The 19,080-nt window shown below is 37.1% G+C and overlaps 1 protein-coding gene across 9 annotated transcripts in view; it reads right to left on the reverse strand.

Moving 5' to 3' along the window:
* NFIB (nuclear factor I B) overlaps positions 1-19,080 on the reverse strand; it is a 455,619-nt gene that overhangs the window by 13,256 nt on the left and 423,283 nt on the right. For 5 of the 9 annotated variants that reach the window (XM_086685307.1, XM_086685306.1, XM_086685308.1 and 2 more), the window contains exons 10-11: positions 18,048-18,130; positions 7,770-7,858 (exon numbers count right to left, since the gene is read on the reverse strand). In XM_086685307.1, the coding sequence (XP_086541433.1) occupies positions 7,770-7,858; positions 18,048-18,130 (172 nt within the window). The remainder of the gene's footprint in view (positions 1-7,769; positions 7,859-18,047; positions 18,131-19,080) is intronic. The other 4 variants (XM_086685312.1, XM_086685311.1, XM_086685313.1 and 1 more) reach the window with 2 other exon arrangements.

The raw sequence follows: 19,080 nt of genomic DNA on the forward strand, positions 1-19,080 counted from the left end.
ATTTCCCTCTTTTGTGAAACAAACTTTACTTTTATCAACTGGGCAAGAACTTATATTATCCCTAAATTATATAAGAGATTCTATGAATTAAGGTCCATATCATTTAGAACACTGAAATTCCCAGGGAAGGATGGCTCTTGAGTCCAAATTTTAACACAAATCACTGTATTTGATTTATCCAATTCCAGATGCTTTTCAGCTGAATACAATATTTGCCGTTGTTCCTGTATGTGCAGATGTGGCTCGATGTCTAATTTGCTTGTTGAGTTCCACCTCAGATGAGGCTAAACTAGAAGTAAAATATACAAAGTGCTTTACACAGGTCTTGGGTTCCCTCGATTTATGTCCCCCGTTTTTAAGGATCATTATTGCTATCCGAATGATCCTATTTGCATGCAGGATGATTTCTAATGATTATTACTATTTGTAATAATCTGTATCAGAAAGCTCCCTGGCCGGCTCTTACCTGAACTGCAAAGTACTCTTGTGGGCTCTCTGGGAAACACCAAATATCATAAACTGCAGGTGGCTCATGGAATTATTCTAACTGCAAGCAATAGCACTTCATAGTAATGAAAAAGAAACGTATTTGTTTCTTAACTAAGTAGGTAAATAGCCTTCTTTATGGCTACTCTTTGGGGACCAACGATTTTGGAAATAACATATCAAAACGGTAGGCCATCAAAGCTCATTAATTTATATTCAATCGTTTCAGATGTGTTTTGTTATTGGAGCACGCTGGATTGAATGCTAACTTTGCCATGCGTGGGTATCAGCATTTTCTAAGTAAAATAATGGCTTATGCCAGTGAAATAGTTTATCTAATGAAGAGCACAGGGCGACTAAATAAACAGGGCACATTTACTGCAGCTAAATATGAAATGTGGTCGTTATAATTACTAGACTCTTTTAGCAAAAAGCTTTTACAAAATCCTAGAAGAGCCTTCAACAAGGCAACCTATATCCTTAAAAATAATAAAAACTTATTTCCTTAAAATGTGTACTTCAGACATAAGGAAAATACAGGTCCCCTAAATAGGCCGAATTAAGTTGATTTAAAAAAAAAAATACGTTTGAGATTTTATGTCTTAGAACTGAAAATGAAAGATAGAGAATTCCCACAAAGGTGGCTAACTGTAAACAAATCGCAGTACACGCATGCACACATCCGTAACGTTTTATGTGGCTGTGGGAGGTTTCAGCCAATTAAAAAATCTAGCATGATCAGGCTCCCAGTGGTTATTTGAGCTCCTCCCACAGACCTTACCACAGCAGAGAACCCGACATGTGGATTTCCATCCTTTCTCTGGTCTGTATTCCTCTCTATCCCTGGGTTCCTTTCAATGCTATTGTTACCAGTGCGCCTGCTCCCCTGATTAGCATATGTGAGTCTCCAACAGCAGACAAAATTCTCTGCAAAAATAATGCTCCCAAATAGTGCCTTTCACTAGAGAAAATCACCCAAAGCATACTAAATTAAAAAGAAATGTTAAGTTTTACACAAGAGCAAAAGCCTGTTCTTTCCCAAGGGACTTTCATGTAAAAGCAAAAATCAGTGTAACTTGTGTAATTTCACCTCTAAATAACAGAATTTCTTTGGATCAGAATTCTGAACCATAAAACCACAACCGATTAAGGAACTGAACACATTTTTTATATTATGCCTGCTAATATATGTGCAGAGAGAATCACACGTGCAAAAACAAAACAACAACAACAACAACAACAACAACTATCTTCCTTCATGTAAAACAGAAATTAAGAAAGGAGGGAGTCACGGTCACTTTCTGCAAATTTCCAAATCTTCAAAATTTGTGGTCTTCGATTTCTGGGACTTAAACAGGCTTTTGCCTTTTCTTTTCTCGTATGTTTAGTAGTATATTTACTCATTCATATGCTTTGTTATCTAAGTAAATATGACTAAAAAAATTCACGATATACCTACTAACAGCACTCGCAAACACGAAAACCAAAAGGTCAGCTCCTAAAAGGGGTGTTGGCTGCCGGAGGAGCTGACTCCTGACGGAAGTAATGCATATGTAAATCTGGCACTTTCCCTAAAACATCTTCAAATAAAGGAGGTGTTCAAATGTCCTTCTTTCGTTGCAAAGGGTTAAGCAGCAAGGTTTACGTTTGGGAATTTTCTGAATCACGCTCCGCCCTCTCCTGTAGTGCAGCCAAAAATCATCTGACAGGAAACATAAGATTAAGTTTGTCCTACCTAAGCGAACAAAGAGTGCTCTGAACAGGCCACCGGTTTACTGCAGAGCGGGAACTTTTCTAATCCTGCTGGAATCCGCAGTGCTGCTCAGAAAATATCACGGAAAAAGTTGTTTTCTTTCCTCTAACATCTTGTCTCTGGATCATCTCATTTTGGTCACACTGCAGATCCCGCTGCTTCTCCCATAAAGGTTAACTTAAAGCTCCAAACATAATCATGTGGAAAATGGACATTATTGATTCCTATGGTCCATTGTTCCCCTCTCCTAAGTCCCTGAAGTTCAAGTTCAATCTGGAATTACATCATGTCTGGTTTCTCCTGGTTACCAGACGGCTTGAGACGTGACCACAGCTACAGAAAAAACAAACAGCCTTCTTCACGCTTCGGCTCCCCTATCGATTCAAACGTAAACTTTTTTCTTTCTCTCAAGTATGCTTCAAGTATGGAGCATGGTTAATTTAGAGATTAAGTTCCAAATTAGATTATCTAATGGCATCTTAATGGATTGCTGACCCATTTCCTGTGGGATGGCAGCATGCAAGTCTGGCTGGAATACAATTAATTTCTTAGGAAGTGTTCTGAAGAGTTTCCTAGATAAAAAGGAAATGTTGTGTTGTGCAAATCTTTCTTTATAAACGGAGAAAGTTAGGCAAAACTACTGCGAACCCCAATGCATTTTCCAACAGCCAGATCACTGATACTGTGTGTGTGTGTGTGTGTGTGTGTGTGTGTGTGTGTGTGTGTATGTGTGTGAGAACACTGGATCCAGGGAGTGTTTAAGGACGGTAACGTTTTTTATTTCATAACAGGTGCAAATAATTTTTGATGAGAATGGAGCGATTCTTTTAAAACGAATATTCAAATACGAAGAACAACACTAGCTAGCAGCTCCAGTACCAAACGGTGAGCATGTGCATTTTTGGCTTTTGCAATCCTCCTTGAACCAAAGATCCTTCCGTGCATCTACCTGATCAGCACTTCTATCATAGTCCCAGAGTGGTGCTAGGGGCCCAGAATGGTGTGTAAAAAGTTGAACATTTTGAACACACTTTAGAGCTGACAGCTGAAAAGGAAATTCAGCACTCTGAGAATAAAGCTCCCCCCAGGAACTCCAGGAACAACCCAGCTGTTGTGCCGTAGTTATGTGTCAAGATAACAAACTGAAAGCAGGAAATGCTAACCTAGTGAATTTGTAGGGATGGTCTAAGTGTAATGTTGAAACAAGAGTTAACTCTTAATACTACCTGCGGACAGGAAACACCAGGAAACACGCTGTGTTTCCTCATCATACATGTGCCGCATGTGTAGGTGTGTGTGCACACACGCACATGAATGTGTGTATGCACACATGTGTGATCCACACGTGTACGTGCACACACACACATACATTACACACAAACATATGGTTTGCAACCCAATACTGAAGATTATTTCTGTTCCTATATCACTGAGGACATATATTTTGCAAAGACCATCTTATGGGCAAAGCAAGGGAAGTGGTAAATGGTTGAGGACAGTGTTATGCAAATAGGAGTCTATGTATGAAGTGAATGCTCCTACCCCTTCCTTTTGCCCCCCTCCCCTCTCCTAACCAACCAGATCCAAATAATCTTTACTGGCTGCCAAATTTCTCCTGGGAAATCAAGCAACTCCCTAGAATTGCAGTAATAAACGACAATTTCTTACCAAAACATGTGTAAAGTAACTACAGAATGAAGTATTCAACTCACAGAAAGGAGCTGCTAACACATGTAACATGGAAAAGAGCTGATAAAAGTCTCTTTGGTGCCATTCAATTATGGCATCAGCAGAGACACAAAAATCCTTCCAATTATTTCAGTGAAATCTTCATTTATTCATTATTTCAGAGGCTGAGCAAATGGTTTGTGTAAACATATCCTTCAGTAACACGCGCATGTTTATTTTAGCCATCTGAAGGCTTCTTCTATGTTTATATAAGCCATCAGACACATACAGCCACTCACTTGTGGCTTTGCTTCTCTTGAAAGGGGTGAAGGGAAAGAAGAGGGAATGAAACAATAAATCCAGTTTCTCTTTTGCATAAAGCACTCCCTCCAATGTTTTAAAATAACTTCTGTTTATATTATTCTTGGATTGTCCTTCAGCTTTCTTTTTCATTCAATTACATTGCTCTTTCATACTTGATAGTACACGGCATGCTCTGGCTATAGTCTCAAGAAAGCAAGCCAGTTAGGGAGTTAACTGCTGTATTTGTTTATACCCACATAACTCACATATGCAACAGTGTCATTTGTCCACATCGGAGGACAAAGCACAGACACGACAGTACTCTTATGAACAGCTTAAGCAACTCCTCACCTATTACCCTCCCAAGAGCTGAGCCCCTCCTGACTCAAGAAATGAGTCCTTCACCAACAAACTTCACTCTGGGTTAACTGCAGTACCTGACCTTTGGGTTAGACAGAAAAATTCACATTTTCAAGGTGCAAGCAACACACACACACGCGCACGCACACACACACACACACACACACTTCACAAAATGCTAAGGTCAAAACAACAAAACACCTTCAGGGTAGCAACCTAATAAGTCTGTGAAAACTTTCCGATTGAGTCGCTTTGGTTCCTAAGGGAATGTTTATACATGGGGTTGGGGGCAGGACAAGGAGGGAGGAGGATAGGGGAAATCTTCCAGCTTGGATTACACGTGCAGGGCTCTCGGGCTCTCGCCTCACTGCCATTTTCAGTCGTGCAAAAGGAGCTGCCTTTGACATTGAAACACCTCCAGGGGAGGATTCATGTAAAGCAGAAAAGGAGGCCACTGTGGAGGAGTGGTGGGACCAAGAAAGTAATGGCGACAAACAACAATCACAACAAAATAAAGCAAAGCAAAGGCCAAACACAAAGCAAAACCAAAACACCTTCTTTGCTTTGTCCTTTTCTAGTATAGAGTCTCCAGGGATCGCCTTGTGTTAAAACCAAAAATCAACAGCCACAGCAAAAATAACCTGATATTTTCTTTATGCCATTATGACAAAGGCAAATTATTTAATTCTCTGGTTGAACTGCTCTACAGTCCTCAAATATTTTCTATTTAATCAGATCATTTTAAAGTTGTAGCAGTGCCTCGATGAGTTTAGATGTCTGTCATCCCCTTAAAAGTAGTAGTAATATTGCAGAAGTTTCTGATTTCCTTTTTCGATATCCTTTCTAAAAAATTTTTTTCATAAATGACCACAGAGTACAAACTATAAACCATGAATGAAGAACGTGTTGTGCCACAGACATGGCTTATCTGTATTATCAAATATGGACTCTACTTAAGCCTGTTTAAAAAAAGAAGAAACTACAACAGAGCAAAGCAAATTGCTGTCTTATTTGAGTATATTTATTGTAAACTGTATAATACTTAGATTCTAAGAACTGTGAGCACCTGAATCAGTCACACAGCCTTTGGGACAGCGTACCATAGAGATTCAATAAACACCTGTTGAATGTACGAACGTGATGCCTGCCATTATCAATTATGGGCCTTCTGAATCACGATAAAAAGGGAACAAGCCGAAAGCTACCTTTTTAAAGCTCTTTGAAGGATTAAAGCCAGTCTATATATCATTATCAATTAACCAAAAAAAAAAAAATACTATCTTTGAGGGGGGAAGAAAAAATCTTAACAAAATGAATTCTAAATTTCTTTCTGACTTCTTATAACTTGAAGCTGATTACCACACCAATTTTGCAACAAGAAGGGGTTCTGTAACATGAACAATGGTCTCCTAAGCTGGGTTTAGTCATCGTATGAATCCACTCTGATACATAGGGTGATTCATTGTCCACTCACCTTCTCCTTTTCTGGGATGTCAATTTTTGATTCAAAACATTACTAGGAACCCGGTGCAGTTATATGTCAAATAACCAGTAACTGATACCTTTATTTGGCTTTCATGTACTTTATAAAGGTACTATCCTATTTTAGATCAGTAAATGTCAATCAGTAATCATAGATTTAGAGGTTCCCACAGGACTAGCCACATTTCAAAACACGAGTACACTCCACCTGACTTGCAATTCTTATAAATACGGTAACATTTGCACACAGACCTGGTTTTTATGCTCACTGACATGGAGAAAATGGACTATGAGAAAGTTATTTAATAAAATTAAATCCAAACACGGTGTTATCAAATCCGATTAAATTAATTTAAAACCAATTAAGACTATTTAAATAAGACATTTTCATGGGATTTAATTCATATTCTTCTTAAGACTATTTAAACAACATGTTCTCCTTGTGCTTAATTTCTTTTTTATAAGTATATATTGTATTTTTTTTTTCCAAATGGAGGGATTATATAAGCTTCTTGGGGGAAAAAAATGAAAATATGTAAAAATGAATACCTTCTAAAGTGGATGTATACCAATCTTTAAGAAGAGGAAAAGTCATATCGTATTCATTTTAGGAAATGCATTAATAAAAACTCATGAAGTTTTAAAAGCTGAGTCCAACTAGCTGTCTCGGTTTTCACCAGAGGAAAGGTGGACATTCTGTTAATTCCATTCTTTTAGATTCTCCTTTTCAGCAGCTTCTATCACGTGAAATGGAGTTCGGCAGTCCACTTACAGCTGATTTTTGAGTATGTACTTTTACGATACAGCATCAGACTCATAGCAGTGTTGGAAAATTATGTTGGCTCTGCATTTGGTGAACTCCTTGTGGGATTCCCTCACGCTCTTCTAGGAATTTTTATCTCTTATTGCACATGATTATACCATGAATTTTAATTATTTAATTTGCCAATTTGACACAATTCGTTCTTTATTAACATAATACATAAGAAGCTGACTCAGCACTACCTTCCAAAACCAATACACGAGATAGTATCAAAACTAGTTTTGAAGATGAAACTAGTTTTAGGATCATTTCCTCAGCCAACCAAACAAATTCAGCTCTCAACGATTCACATCAATGAACAGGGGTTAAAAACTTCATTTAAACCAAATTCCTTCTTTAGCTGTTGATTTCAACAATCGTCTGACTCCAACATTAACGAACGCCACCGATAACACTGAAGTCAACTAATTTGGAAATTTTCTTCTAGCTTTTCCCCTCCAACAGGGGAATAACTGAAGAGTAAAATGGTTTAAAGTTAGCAGTAGAGCAAAGAGCTGAAATGAGAAGAACCCATAATGTGAAAAACCCAATGCTTTATTAGACCTCAAATAGCTGAGGAATCTTCCCTAAAACTATGATTTCATTTTTTTTTTAGGTCCTGAAAGGTGAAGTGTCAAATCCGCTCCCCACCCCCTCCCCAAATTATAAATTGTTGAAAACATTTGACAGCAGTTGGAAATTACAATGATCAGCGAGCAGATGCTATAGTCCCAAATTAATCTGAAGTTGCACTGACAAAAGAAATACAGGAGGACAGTAGGGAAAGAGCGGTGGGATAGCCCAGACAACTACATGTTTAACATATATTTTCTGTAAAGCTGGTTAAAAACAAACACTATTAGCTCATGTAACTTTTAGGTGTAAGTGTAGGGTTGGAAATAATTAAAATGTTACCTTTGCCAAGTAATTCCCAATGTATCCTCACTGGTACTGGGGTATAAATGCCTGCCGTTTTGATTCATGGTCCAGTCACAAATCCTCAGCTGTCAATTGAAACCTAGCAGTCAGATATGGATCGAGCAGTTCTACAGTTTTTAGTATTTAAATGAATACATGCAAACCAGTACTGTACATGGCATTAACCTTACTTTCCCAAGAGGCAGCTTAAAGGAAAACAAAAACAAAAGCAAAAGCAAAAGAAAACCTTACTCTGCAAAGCAAAATTCCTAGACACTCTTTTAGAGAACTCTACTGCAATAGGCCACTCTATTAATTAAAGCATACAAGAGAAACGATGCTTAGAACATAACAATTAGCCATTATTAGAGTACAAATTGAGCTGAAATAAAAGCAAACGTTAATATTCAATAGAGAGATATATTTTAGGAAGAAAACAAAAAAAAAAAGCTTTTTTTATGCAACATACCAAATAATCCGCACTGAGTAAAATAATCAATAACTTTAAGCATGCAGTTTGCAAAACACAGAAGACATGCAGTTTAGAGGAGTAAAGGTCCCACCTTATACATTCTCCCTAGCTTATGTTTAGAAGCATCAAGGTATTCCCTTCTAGATGTTTCCTAATTTTGCTGCAAAGTGGCACTGTTTAGAAGGAGTTGATGAGGATTTCTACTTTGATTTTAAACTCAGAGTAATGGCATTTAAAATACTTTACCACATCTGAATAGAGCCAGGAATGCACTGAGTACAAGCTGAAACAAATTCTTCCCAGATCTTGGAATCATCAGCTCTGCCCTTCGGAAGAGGGTTCGAGTAACCCTATCCAGCTCTGTTTGGTTCACAGCTGCCCTACGGTGCTAGCAGATTTATTGAAAAGATATATTGCTTATTTGTATGCCTATGAAAGTAAACTTATCTGGCTTTGGCCGGGGGGGAAACCCCACTAGAAAATCATGGTTTTTATCGTTAGATAGCCTTGCTGTGAATTAAGTGCATCTTCCACTGAAAAGATGTCTTATTCAGAGCAACCCACTGCACCTTGTTTGCTGTGTTTCAGTGAGGATTTCTACAAGGTGATGATTGCAGCCAAAGTGCCTTTAAACTCCTGATAAATTATTGTAATCCTTTCTGATAATGCTATGGCTTAAAAAAATGGCTATTAAGAGCCTTTACTGTTCCTGTTAGACCAATGAGTTTCTACACATTGTGAGTAATAGTGATTCTGGAGTTTTAGAATAACCGTTTTGCACCCTTTTCTACAGATCTATGAGTCTCCAAATATACCATCTAAAATTTCCAAAACACATGTTTTCATTATATTGATATTTTAGGTGAAAGCAATTTTATAAAGAACTGAAAAAATTCCCTTAAGATAAGTAGGTAGGTAGATAGGTAGGTAGGTTGGTCAGTAGATAGATGGCCAGGTAAACAGATTGATAGGATGTGCGGATTGTTCTCACAATGTACTCATAAAGGAGCCATAAACCAGTAAAGAAATTAAATTAGAATGAAAAATATTCTTAAAATGGACCATAATACTTGCATAATAGAGAAAATGTATGCTTGATTAGTCTTAAAACCAAACAGATAACAAACTTTATGGCAAGATTTTTTTTTAAGTGCTCAACATGAATCATCTAATCAGAAATGCAGTGTGATGGAGTAATCTGTTTTTTTACAGTAACAGTAAGCCTATTGTCTCTTTCAAAATGCATTTTCTTTTTTTTTTTTTTTTATTTTCTTAAAAAAAAATTTTTTTTTTCAACGTTTATTTATTTTTGGGACAGAGAGAGAGACAGAGCATGAACGGGGGAGGGGCAGAGAGAGAGGAAGACACAGAATCAGAAGCAGGCTCCAGGCTCTGAGCCATCAGCCCAGAGCCCGACACGGGGCTCGAACTCACGGACCGCGAGATCGTGACCTGGCTGAAGTCGGATGCTTAACCGACTGCGCCACCCGGGCGCCCCTCAAAATGCATTTTCTTAAAACAGTACTATGAAAAAGATCTAAAAACAGCTAAAAAAAAAAAAAAAAAAAAACCCTTGACTTTGTGTCAAGATTACCGTAGGGACCACTTATTGATTCTACTCTAGTCAGTGAAATTTCTAGTTTTTAGTCAATTAAACATTCTCAAGAATGGAGGAGTATATTCAGGCAGAGCTCATGATAATTCTGCTAACTTCAGGTGAGTTTCTGTGGGGCTCGCAGCTTAGATTGCAGAACTCTTCAGAAAAAGATGCTTTTATGATGCCAGGAGAACCTAAATATTACTCACTGATTAACTGACTTGTCTCACAAACAATGACAGGAACACTGTGTCTCTTTGGAAGGATGTGTTTGTAAACTGCTTACTTTTTTGTTGTTCGCGTTGCTAATGTTTTGTTTATTTGTTTGTTTACCATCCTAACAAATGTCAAGTGGGCTATCTTTGGCCACATTTGTAACACTTAAAATCAATGTATTTGGGGGCTTTTCTTTCCTAAGAGTAGTCCCAAAGGGGTTAAACCTGACCATAGCTATTTACTTTCATCCATACGTAAGATAAATTCAATAGGGTTAATTTTTTTTCAAAACAGAAAATATGATGAAATACATACAAAACAATCACTAGACATAGGAATTAGCAATAATTTAGATGCCAAAAAATTGGCAGGATATTAATTAGTATTAAATTAATTTCCTCTCGGTTACTGAGAACGAAAAATATAAATTAGATTTATTTAGTTCTTTAGATTGTGGGGTAGCATTATCAACATTTCCAAAAATTTCTGAGGAGACCTGTTTATACACGCTTATGTGTTATAAATTACTTAAAGCAGGTCACTTAAGCAAGACCCTCACTCTTTATGTTTTTTTAATTTATTAATTAACCTTCTTTTGCATAAAGCATCTTTGAATTAATGAACTTCCTGGCGAAGTGAAATTTTAATTTTAAAGGTGATGGTGTGGCAGGGGAAACAACTGAATAATTAAACTAGAAATCACTCTTCACTCTTATCCCTAAGAAGATCAATTACTAAGACTCTTTGTTTGAGGAAGATAGTTCTGACTCAGCAAATTTTGAATAGAATCTCGGGGATAAAAAGTTAATACTAGGTGTATTACGCTTCTTTTGGGGGCATGTTAAATGTTCTTAGTATAAGTCACTATTCCCAACAGCAAAAACTCGTTACATTATGTTCTAAATAAATTTAAAATAACAGGGGATAGTGTTATTTGAGGTTGGGGTGGTGATTCCTCAATTTCTGTCATGTGAAAGAGTCACTGTTATATAATGTAGCTATCAATTCTCTTTAAATTAAATTTGAAGACTTTAATTTCAAGTAGTACATAGGCTTCAATAACACTGTAATGGTTTTTCCAAGTATTTTCGTCAAAAAAAAAAAAAAGGAAATTACTTGTTTCCTCCAATAGTAATCAAATAGAAAACACTAGGTACAGATTAGTTCAAATATTTAGTCTGTAAGAGTTGTGTGTTTGAATGGAGGTGGAGAGCAATTCCTATTTTTGTAACATTATAGTCTTTAACAGACCTGAGCATATGCATATCCTTATAGAAATGCACACTCCCATAAATAATTTTAATCCTTTAATTTTATGCATCTATCAATATGAAATTAGACTGTCTAGAAAACTGAGGTAAAATTTACATTAAAACAATTATGCCCAGAATTCCAAGAGCAAGCAGAAGGTGAAGTAAGGAAGTAAGATCGTCCCCCAGGAAAGCTATGAGTAAAGGGTTACCTAAGTAACAAGTAAGGAAGAAGTGAAGGTCAAGTTTTCCTGCCTATGTTCTTAGAATGGCATTCTATCAAGACTCTGGAATGAGAACCTTGTTCCTTGCCTACAAGGATGGGTTCAAGCAGTTTCCCTCAAAAATCTACATAAGAAAAAAAAAAACAAAACACCTAAGAGTTGGGTCATTATCCTTTCCTACGCTGTACCCACATTAGTCATAGGTAGCTGACAGCTATAAAGAATCAATATTGCTTGTGATTTCAGAGTTAAGATTTTGTTTATTCAAATGAGGGCCCTCCATTGTTATTAACAGGGGCTTTTGTTAAATGCTTAGCAATTAGCTTTGGGAACAAAAGAAAGAAGGTAAGCAAAACATTCTATTTTGCTAGACTCAGCAAACAGGCCGATGTACTAACAGTCCCTCATGATGACAACAGCACTCAGTTGAACCAATAAACCATTAAACTGTAAACAGAATAATCAACACAGGCAAATTTACCTTCTCACTTTTTTTTTTTTTAAGTTTACAGTGACCCTCAAGGGAATATCTTGAAAGGTGTGTTTTACATTCTTAGGGGTTTTTTGTTTTGTTTTGTTTTTGTTTTCATTTCTACAGATAGCCTCAAGGAAACAGATTTTTGGGGGTAAAGGTGCTTTTGAGGGGATGCTTAAAAGATAAACAATCCAATGTTCAAACTGTCCTCTAACTCTCAGATTAGTAGAGTTTTATTTCATTGCTTTTATTAATTACTCACCATGGAGCAAATAAAATGGCCTCTAAATGAACAAGCAGAACGTTCAGAATAAAATTGTTATATGTAAAACATATAACACATTTAAAAAAAAAAAAGAGATTCAAGATCATCCTGGTACCTTAAAGTTACTTCTAATGTCAATTTCTGGAACCCATGCTTCTTGATATTTAATTTAGCTAGCGCAGTAGAATTACATTAAATGGGTATGCATAGCCCATGAACTACATAAACATAACTGACCATAAATCCTAAGTATTAGCAAATGAAGAGGTTTTTTTTTTTTTTTCACACGGAGACTAGTTTAACTTGTAAAATGTAAGGTTTCAAGGGAACTCAGAGATTGTGAAGTTCAACCCCTTCATTTTCCTTTCCAAGATAAAGATACAGGACAGTCAAGTTTATGGACTCGTCCAAGATCAGACATGCCCTCTTTGTGTCAACACTAAAACCAAACCTCCGGACTCCTAATCCCTGGTTCTCACCAAAGATACTGATTTGCTTACCACTGTTCTTTTCCTACCCTATGCTTCATGTGCCCCCCACCCCACCAAGAATATTTAAGGCTAAAATGGCTATAATTATAACCTTCAGAATCTCCTCTACTTCCTTGATTCGACTTGGATCTTTTAAAGTAAATATTTTCAGAGGACAAGATAATTTTTCCCTTGTGATTTTGTTGATCGAAATGTAAGGCTACGGTAAACATAATTTTATTTTTACATTAGTTAGTTTATCTAGAATTTGACAAATACTGAAAGTGAGTGAATAAATAAATGAAGGCATGATAAAGCAGACCACGGGAGGTTTTTTTAAAAGCATAAGAACTAGCCAAAAGGCTAAACATTTGCATAGCCGTTATTTTGACTGAAACTTCCTTTAAATGTGTTTCCTTTCCAGCTAGCATATGTGAAGAGTGACCTCTTATCCATTTACATACCTACCCAGAAGTCATGTGATAGGGTTTTACGTCAAGCTGTCAATTATGATAACAGACACAATAAGAACAGCCACAAGTGTTGATAGCCTGCTTCCTGACTTTATTGAAAAGTTTGTTGATAGTCTGCTAGTGTCCTTTCAATTGCTTGCCTCTAATAAAAGACTACCTTTCCAGTGGTCTCAAGGTACCTAGCTTTGGCTTTGCCATTTGCCAGGACAAACGTTGCAAAGAAATTTCAATCAATATCTTAATTAAAAAAAAAAAAAAATTCCTACAGAGGCGATTTCTTAGGAAGGCCATTTGGTGCCAGGGAAATTTTCAGCGTAAGGAAAAGCACTTCCAAGTTCCAGTTTCAAAATTATACCAGGGAAAGTGTCGAAAATATTTTGACATAAGGTAGCCCAGTGATTGAAATGGAAATGATAGCATTAAGTGGTCATGCAAGAGATGTAACATGCTGAAGCTCAGGCACCGAGAAAACCCATGCAGTTGTGCACATAATGCAGGGACCTGAGCTGATCAGGCCATTCATTCATGAGCTCTGATGATAAGGAGTGTACATATAATCAGGAGATTATAATTTTGAGACTATGGAAATAAGTCTTACATCTTATAAACTAGAGCTTGTGTGACGCTGTCGTCTCCCTTTCGGAAGGCAAAAGTGACCTCCCACTTACGGCATCAAAAACCTCAAATCTGCACCAAAGGTTCATATGCTTTTCAATACCTGGTTCGATTAGTAATCTTTTATTTCTGAACAAGAAGCTTCTTAGCTACAAACTTTTATTTCCCACTTGCAGTGAGATTTTTTTTAGATGTTGTACTAACGTGTAACAGTGAAGGTTCATATTTTTATTATAACCTTGCACTCAAATACAATGGTGAAAATCAAGTTGACTAGACCCTCTTTTATCACGCAACGTCCAATAAGAGCAAAGAAAGAAGGCCTACAATTTTAACAAATCCATCATGAGGTTGACCAGATAAGGTATTGGTGCTAATTCGAGCAAGCCGTCTCCTGTTCGCCACTCATACTAAAATTGTTAGCGTGGATTATAAAATAATTTCTAGGAAGTCCAACGCTCTGCCATGTAGTCCCCATTCTCTCAGCTACAAAACTTGGGACATGTGGGTCCCCTCGCTGCCTATCACAGGGAACGTGCACAGTGTGTTCGCAGTACGAGGAAGAGAAACACTGCATTTTACTAAGCTTCTGTGAAGTTAAGTCAGCGTGGAGATCCTTGACACTTCTGAAAAAGGTCCAAATCATAAAAAGACATTTCTCAGGAAAGACCAAAGAGTTCAGTTTGCCAAAGCAGGACCCAGGGGTTCCTCAAGCCACCACACCACCTTCCCATAGAAAAGTGAAAGAAAAATGAAGCTCCAGTTGATGTCTGCTTTTAAGATCTCCCCAAGCCAACAGTGAACGCAGGAACGAAGCCAATCATCCCAAAGACAGTCTAGTTCCAGACCCTGAACAACGCGAGACACAGGATTATGTTAGGAGATAAAGGAAAAATTCAAGTCCTGATCAGCTGGCATGAGCTGATGATTGTAATTAGAGGATTGTTTGTCAAGGCAAATGATCAACTCGTTTACGTGAATCTTTTTGAAATAGTCTTCATGATTACGGATTATTTTTTGGATTCAAATGAGATATCATATTTACAATGATAGGTGAAATTCTCGTGTCAGAAAAAAAAAAACACGAGTATTTCAAGGCAGTTAGCAACCGACATTAATCAGTAATAACCATTTTAAGGAGCACTGAGATATAGTATTACTAACAACAGCTGTATGTGTACCAAGTTAATGGGTATAAAAGTATATGCTTTTATGCTGCTAGTATTCAGATTTGCCAATATGGATGTATTACTCTTACCAGTGGAATATTGGGTTAATTTTAATATTTGCCATCTCAATTTAAGAATGCCAGTATCCCTGTGTGCTTGAAATGACCATATTGAAAGGTCTCCTTTATTGTCATTTTGTGGAAAGATTATTTATAAGATAGTCAAAATTATTCAACAATCTTAAATTTATTGTTAACCCTAATTTATGTAGGCTATATTAAAGTTCTTTTCTGAGAAAAAAATAGCATTGCACAATGCACATCAATACTTTTCATAACCTAAAAGGATAAATCTTTATAAAGAGGCCGCCAATAAACTGAAGAATGTACCTGGTGACAATATTTATTCTTAAGGGGTCATGTATATTAAAGGCTATGGGGAATGTTTAAAAGAACTCTCTCAGACTAAATCCATTGCCTTTCTAATTTTGAATTTCTCCTAGCTAATATAAAATGATTGATTACCTTTATTTCATGTACCCCTTGATTTTCCTTTTCATTCATCATTGAGTGCTTTAAACCAAATGCATTTAGAACCTGCTGCTACAAGAGTGGTCTCTTTTAAATCTTTGTAAAGTAATGAAAGGACACAGTAAATCAATCTCATTTCTGCTGTAGGAAAGCATAACCTTTACTCTACTGAAGTCATTTAAAGTATTTCTGTCCCTCTGTTCCTGGATAGTAAGCCTAAAACTTCATCTCAGTGATTCTTTCAAAATTTAAAAGCAGAAAAGTAATAACCTCTTAACTGGAACCTTACTTTAGTAATATTCGTGGATAGTATGAGATGCATATACATTCATTTTCCGCATGCCTCAAAACTGTAGCTCATTGTAAATTTGCCATATTGGGCTTCTTCATGTCAAAAAGTAGCACTCTTTCATCATCTACAGGACAAATTATCCGTCTGCATGGTAAATGCAGATTCTAACTAGAATTGAACATTTCACTTTCAGCTCTGACCCTTCTATAGTTTTTTTTTTTTTTTCTTCCGAGGATCTATACACATCGTACGTTCCATAAATATCAACCGCATTTGACCAAACAAATCATATTTCTATTGTAAGAGGTCTTCACTTGACATTGCCCACTTAAATAAGAAATGGTGGTCTTTAATAACAAAAGTTGGTAGTTCTGGAACTCGCATATATGTATTTTCAATTAAAATGTGCCCAGATCTCCATCTACATTAAGACTCACACCTTCCCGATGCCTGCCAAGTGTTCTCGATTCATCCTCGGATATGCGAAAGACGAAGTAAATTTTACATGATGGACTTTTGTGATCATAATTACCTGAGCCTCTAAAGTTAGTCATCTGTGGTAAATAAAAGAAATTAAAGCTGCCACAGGTTGGCACAGCGGGATGGGAAGATTGCTTCTAAATACGTGGAACTGGATATAGTCTAAATGTGTTTGGGGCTAAAGGAGGCATGTTTCTATGAATTAAAAATTAACTGGAAAGTAGAGATGTGTCATAAAGAATAATGCAAATCCCATGATGAAGATATTTCTGAAAATAAGTGGAATGATTTTGAAAAGAACAAGTTTCTAAACCTATAAATCCTACATGTTTTTTTTTTAATAAGCACAGTGAACATACACATTTGTCAAATAGAACCATATTATAGTAATTATAACACATTTCATATTATAGCAATTTTAGAGGTGAAAAAAAGCAACATTCCAGAGAATTATGTTGAAAAGCCAATGGCTGGCAAAACCACTAATTATTATTTGGTATTTTCATAACTGTGTACAGATGTTTTCAGTTAGTTCTCACTCTTTTGTTTGGTTTTGCTTTTTAAAAATCTGGCACGATGTCAAGTATCTTGAGTAAGCTATCATCTTTATGATTTTCTCTGAACTCCGCAGGTGGTGACCTTTGATATATGTGGTCTGCTACCTTGGTCCACAACTGGGCAGGACTTGGGAATTTCGTATGAAGCACAGCTAAGAGAGAGCACAAGCTAGGTGGGCACGTCCGGAACAAAAGGAAGCAGGCAAGAGGCCCTGGTGAGGCTTACTACCTGCTTAACGACACAGACAAATGCACCTACAACCTATGAACGAAGAGCAGGTAAGCTTACACCAGCTCCTTCTTATTCACGATACCCTATTTTTCCCTACTTAATATTTTGCACACTGTTAATTTCAAACTGCTCTGCTATCAGAACTTGAGAGCAGCGAACATATGCATCATAAACTATATCTAAATTCCAAAGTGTTTAGAGTTATTTCTGTCGTCCTGTAACTAGAATCATGGGATTTCTGTATTGGTATGTTCCGTGCCTTTGACTGTGGCTAATTTGTTTAGAAGCCACCATTAATCCTGGCTGTATATTTTCACAGTTTGGGTAAACACTTCATTTGCATTAAATTTACAGCATTAATGAGATGTGAAATTTAAAATGCTACTTGAAACATAAATGATGTAAGAAAGCAGAACAACAAAAAAGTGTTTTATCACATCTGAAATCAGTAAGCCAATTTAAGCCTATTAAAATAGGAATGATGTGTCACCCGAGGTTTTAGCTTCATAACTCATCCTCTTGGACTAAAAGTCCAAAATGAGGAGTAAAACATCTGGAAACTATGAAAGAGCTCAAAAACACAAATTGTGTCCTGCTTCTACTCTAATGGGCTTTTGAAATCAGTTTTCAATTTTTGCCTTTGGAAGCTATAGGCTAGTAAGTTCTCAACAGCCAATAAGACTGGGAAAAATCCCCTGGCCGAGACCCTGGTTACTCATGGATGTTATCGATCTAGGCCACAGAGGTGGAAAAAGTCTTGAGCCAATTTGAGAAACCCTGTTTAGAGAGGCAAGAAACAAAGGATAAATGAGAAAATATTCTGGAAAATGAAATGATCAGTTTCTTTCCCAGAAGCCCCCGGGAGCCCCGTTCTGAGTCCAGATCTGAGAGGCAGCATGGAGAGAGCACCAATGCGGAAGCGTGGCTACACCATCACACCTGGGTGAAACTTGCCCACCTGTTGCTGATGTAGGAAGGATGGGTCTCTTGGGCTTAGTCCCACATATCGATTGGCTTGAGATGTGCCTGAGGCTGTGTAGGCTGATTAAGGAAGAACAAAAACAAACATAAAAATTGTGAACTATCAGAATGAACACCCTGTCCATGTAAAAGAAACCCAGAGAGGCGGGATTTGCAACCAAAAAATAAAACAAATAAATAAAATAAAATAAAATAAAATAAAATAAAATAAAGGCTCGCTATTTTTCTATTCTTTTGTCTGAGTGAACACCAAGTGATACATAAAAGAAGGGGCAGTTGACCTCAAATCAGTTCGTTTTTCCCCCTCCCCAGAAATCTATCCAGTAAACCACATCTGACCTTTGGCAGTGGGTGTCTCACACTAACGTGCTCATGTTATAGTCCCACGGGAGTACCAAGGGCTGGCTCTGTAGCAGGGCCCTTTTCCTATTTGTACTGTTTCACCAGATATTAGCCGCCTAACAATGGAATAATCGATGAGGGTCTGCGATTCTAAACGTAAAAGCAGACTGAAAGTCTGTCGGGAAAGAGTGAAAGCTTGTAATAATGGGATGTAAGCAGATGGGCTTCATGATACCGAATGAACAACGTCTTGCTAAAGAGAAAATCTAATACTACTAACATGAAGGAGAAGCCTATGTTTATGATAGCACAGAGAGTGAATCAGGTCAGAACTTCAGTTAATGTGAAAATGACCTTAAGTGTGAGAGAAATGTTTTTGAAAAAAAATTCTTTCTTTTTCATAAGCGCAAAGAGTCAATTTCTTGTGATTGGCCCAGGGAGGGAGTGGTGACATCTTTTAGATACTTGGCCACCAGGCGTTAAGTACATGTGGGGAATATTCCTTAAATTATTTTGATCTCACCTTGCAAGTACTTTTGGTACAGGTGCTTTTTGGTACAGAGTGATTTTTCCAAAGAAAACAGCTCCCTATTCCTAAAGATTTTTGTTTCTTTTCACAAGGAAAGGACTTTCCAGCACTAAGCAACCCCACTGCCTCATGCTGGAAT

The sequence above is a fragment of the Puma concolor genome, chromosome D4, assembly GCF_028749965.1.
Source record: "Puma concolor isolate L17-30 chromosome D4, mPumCon1.1.hap2, whole genome shotgun sequence".
Lineage (NCBI taxonomy): Eukaryota > Metazoa > Chordata > Mammalia > Carnivora > Felidae > Puma > Puma concolor.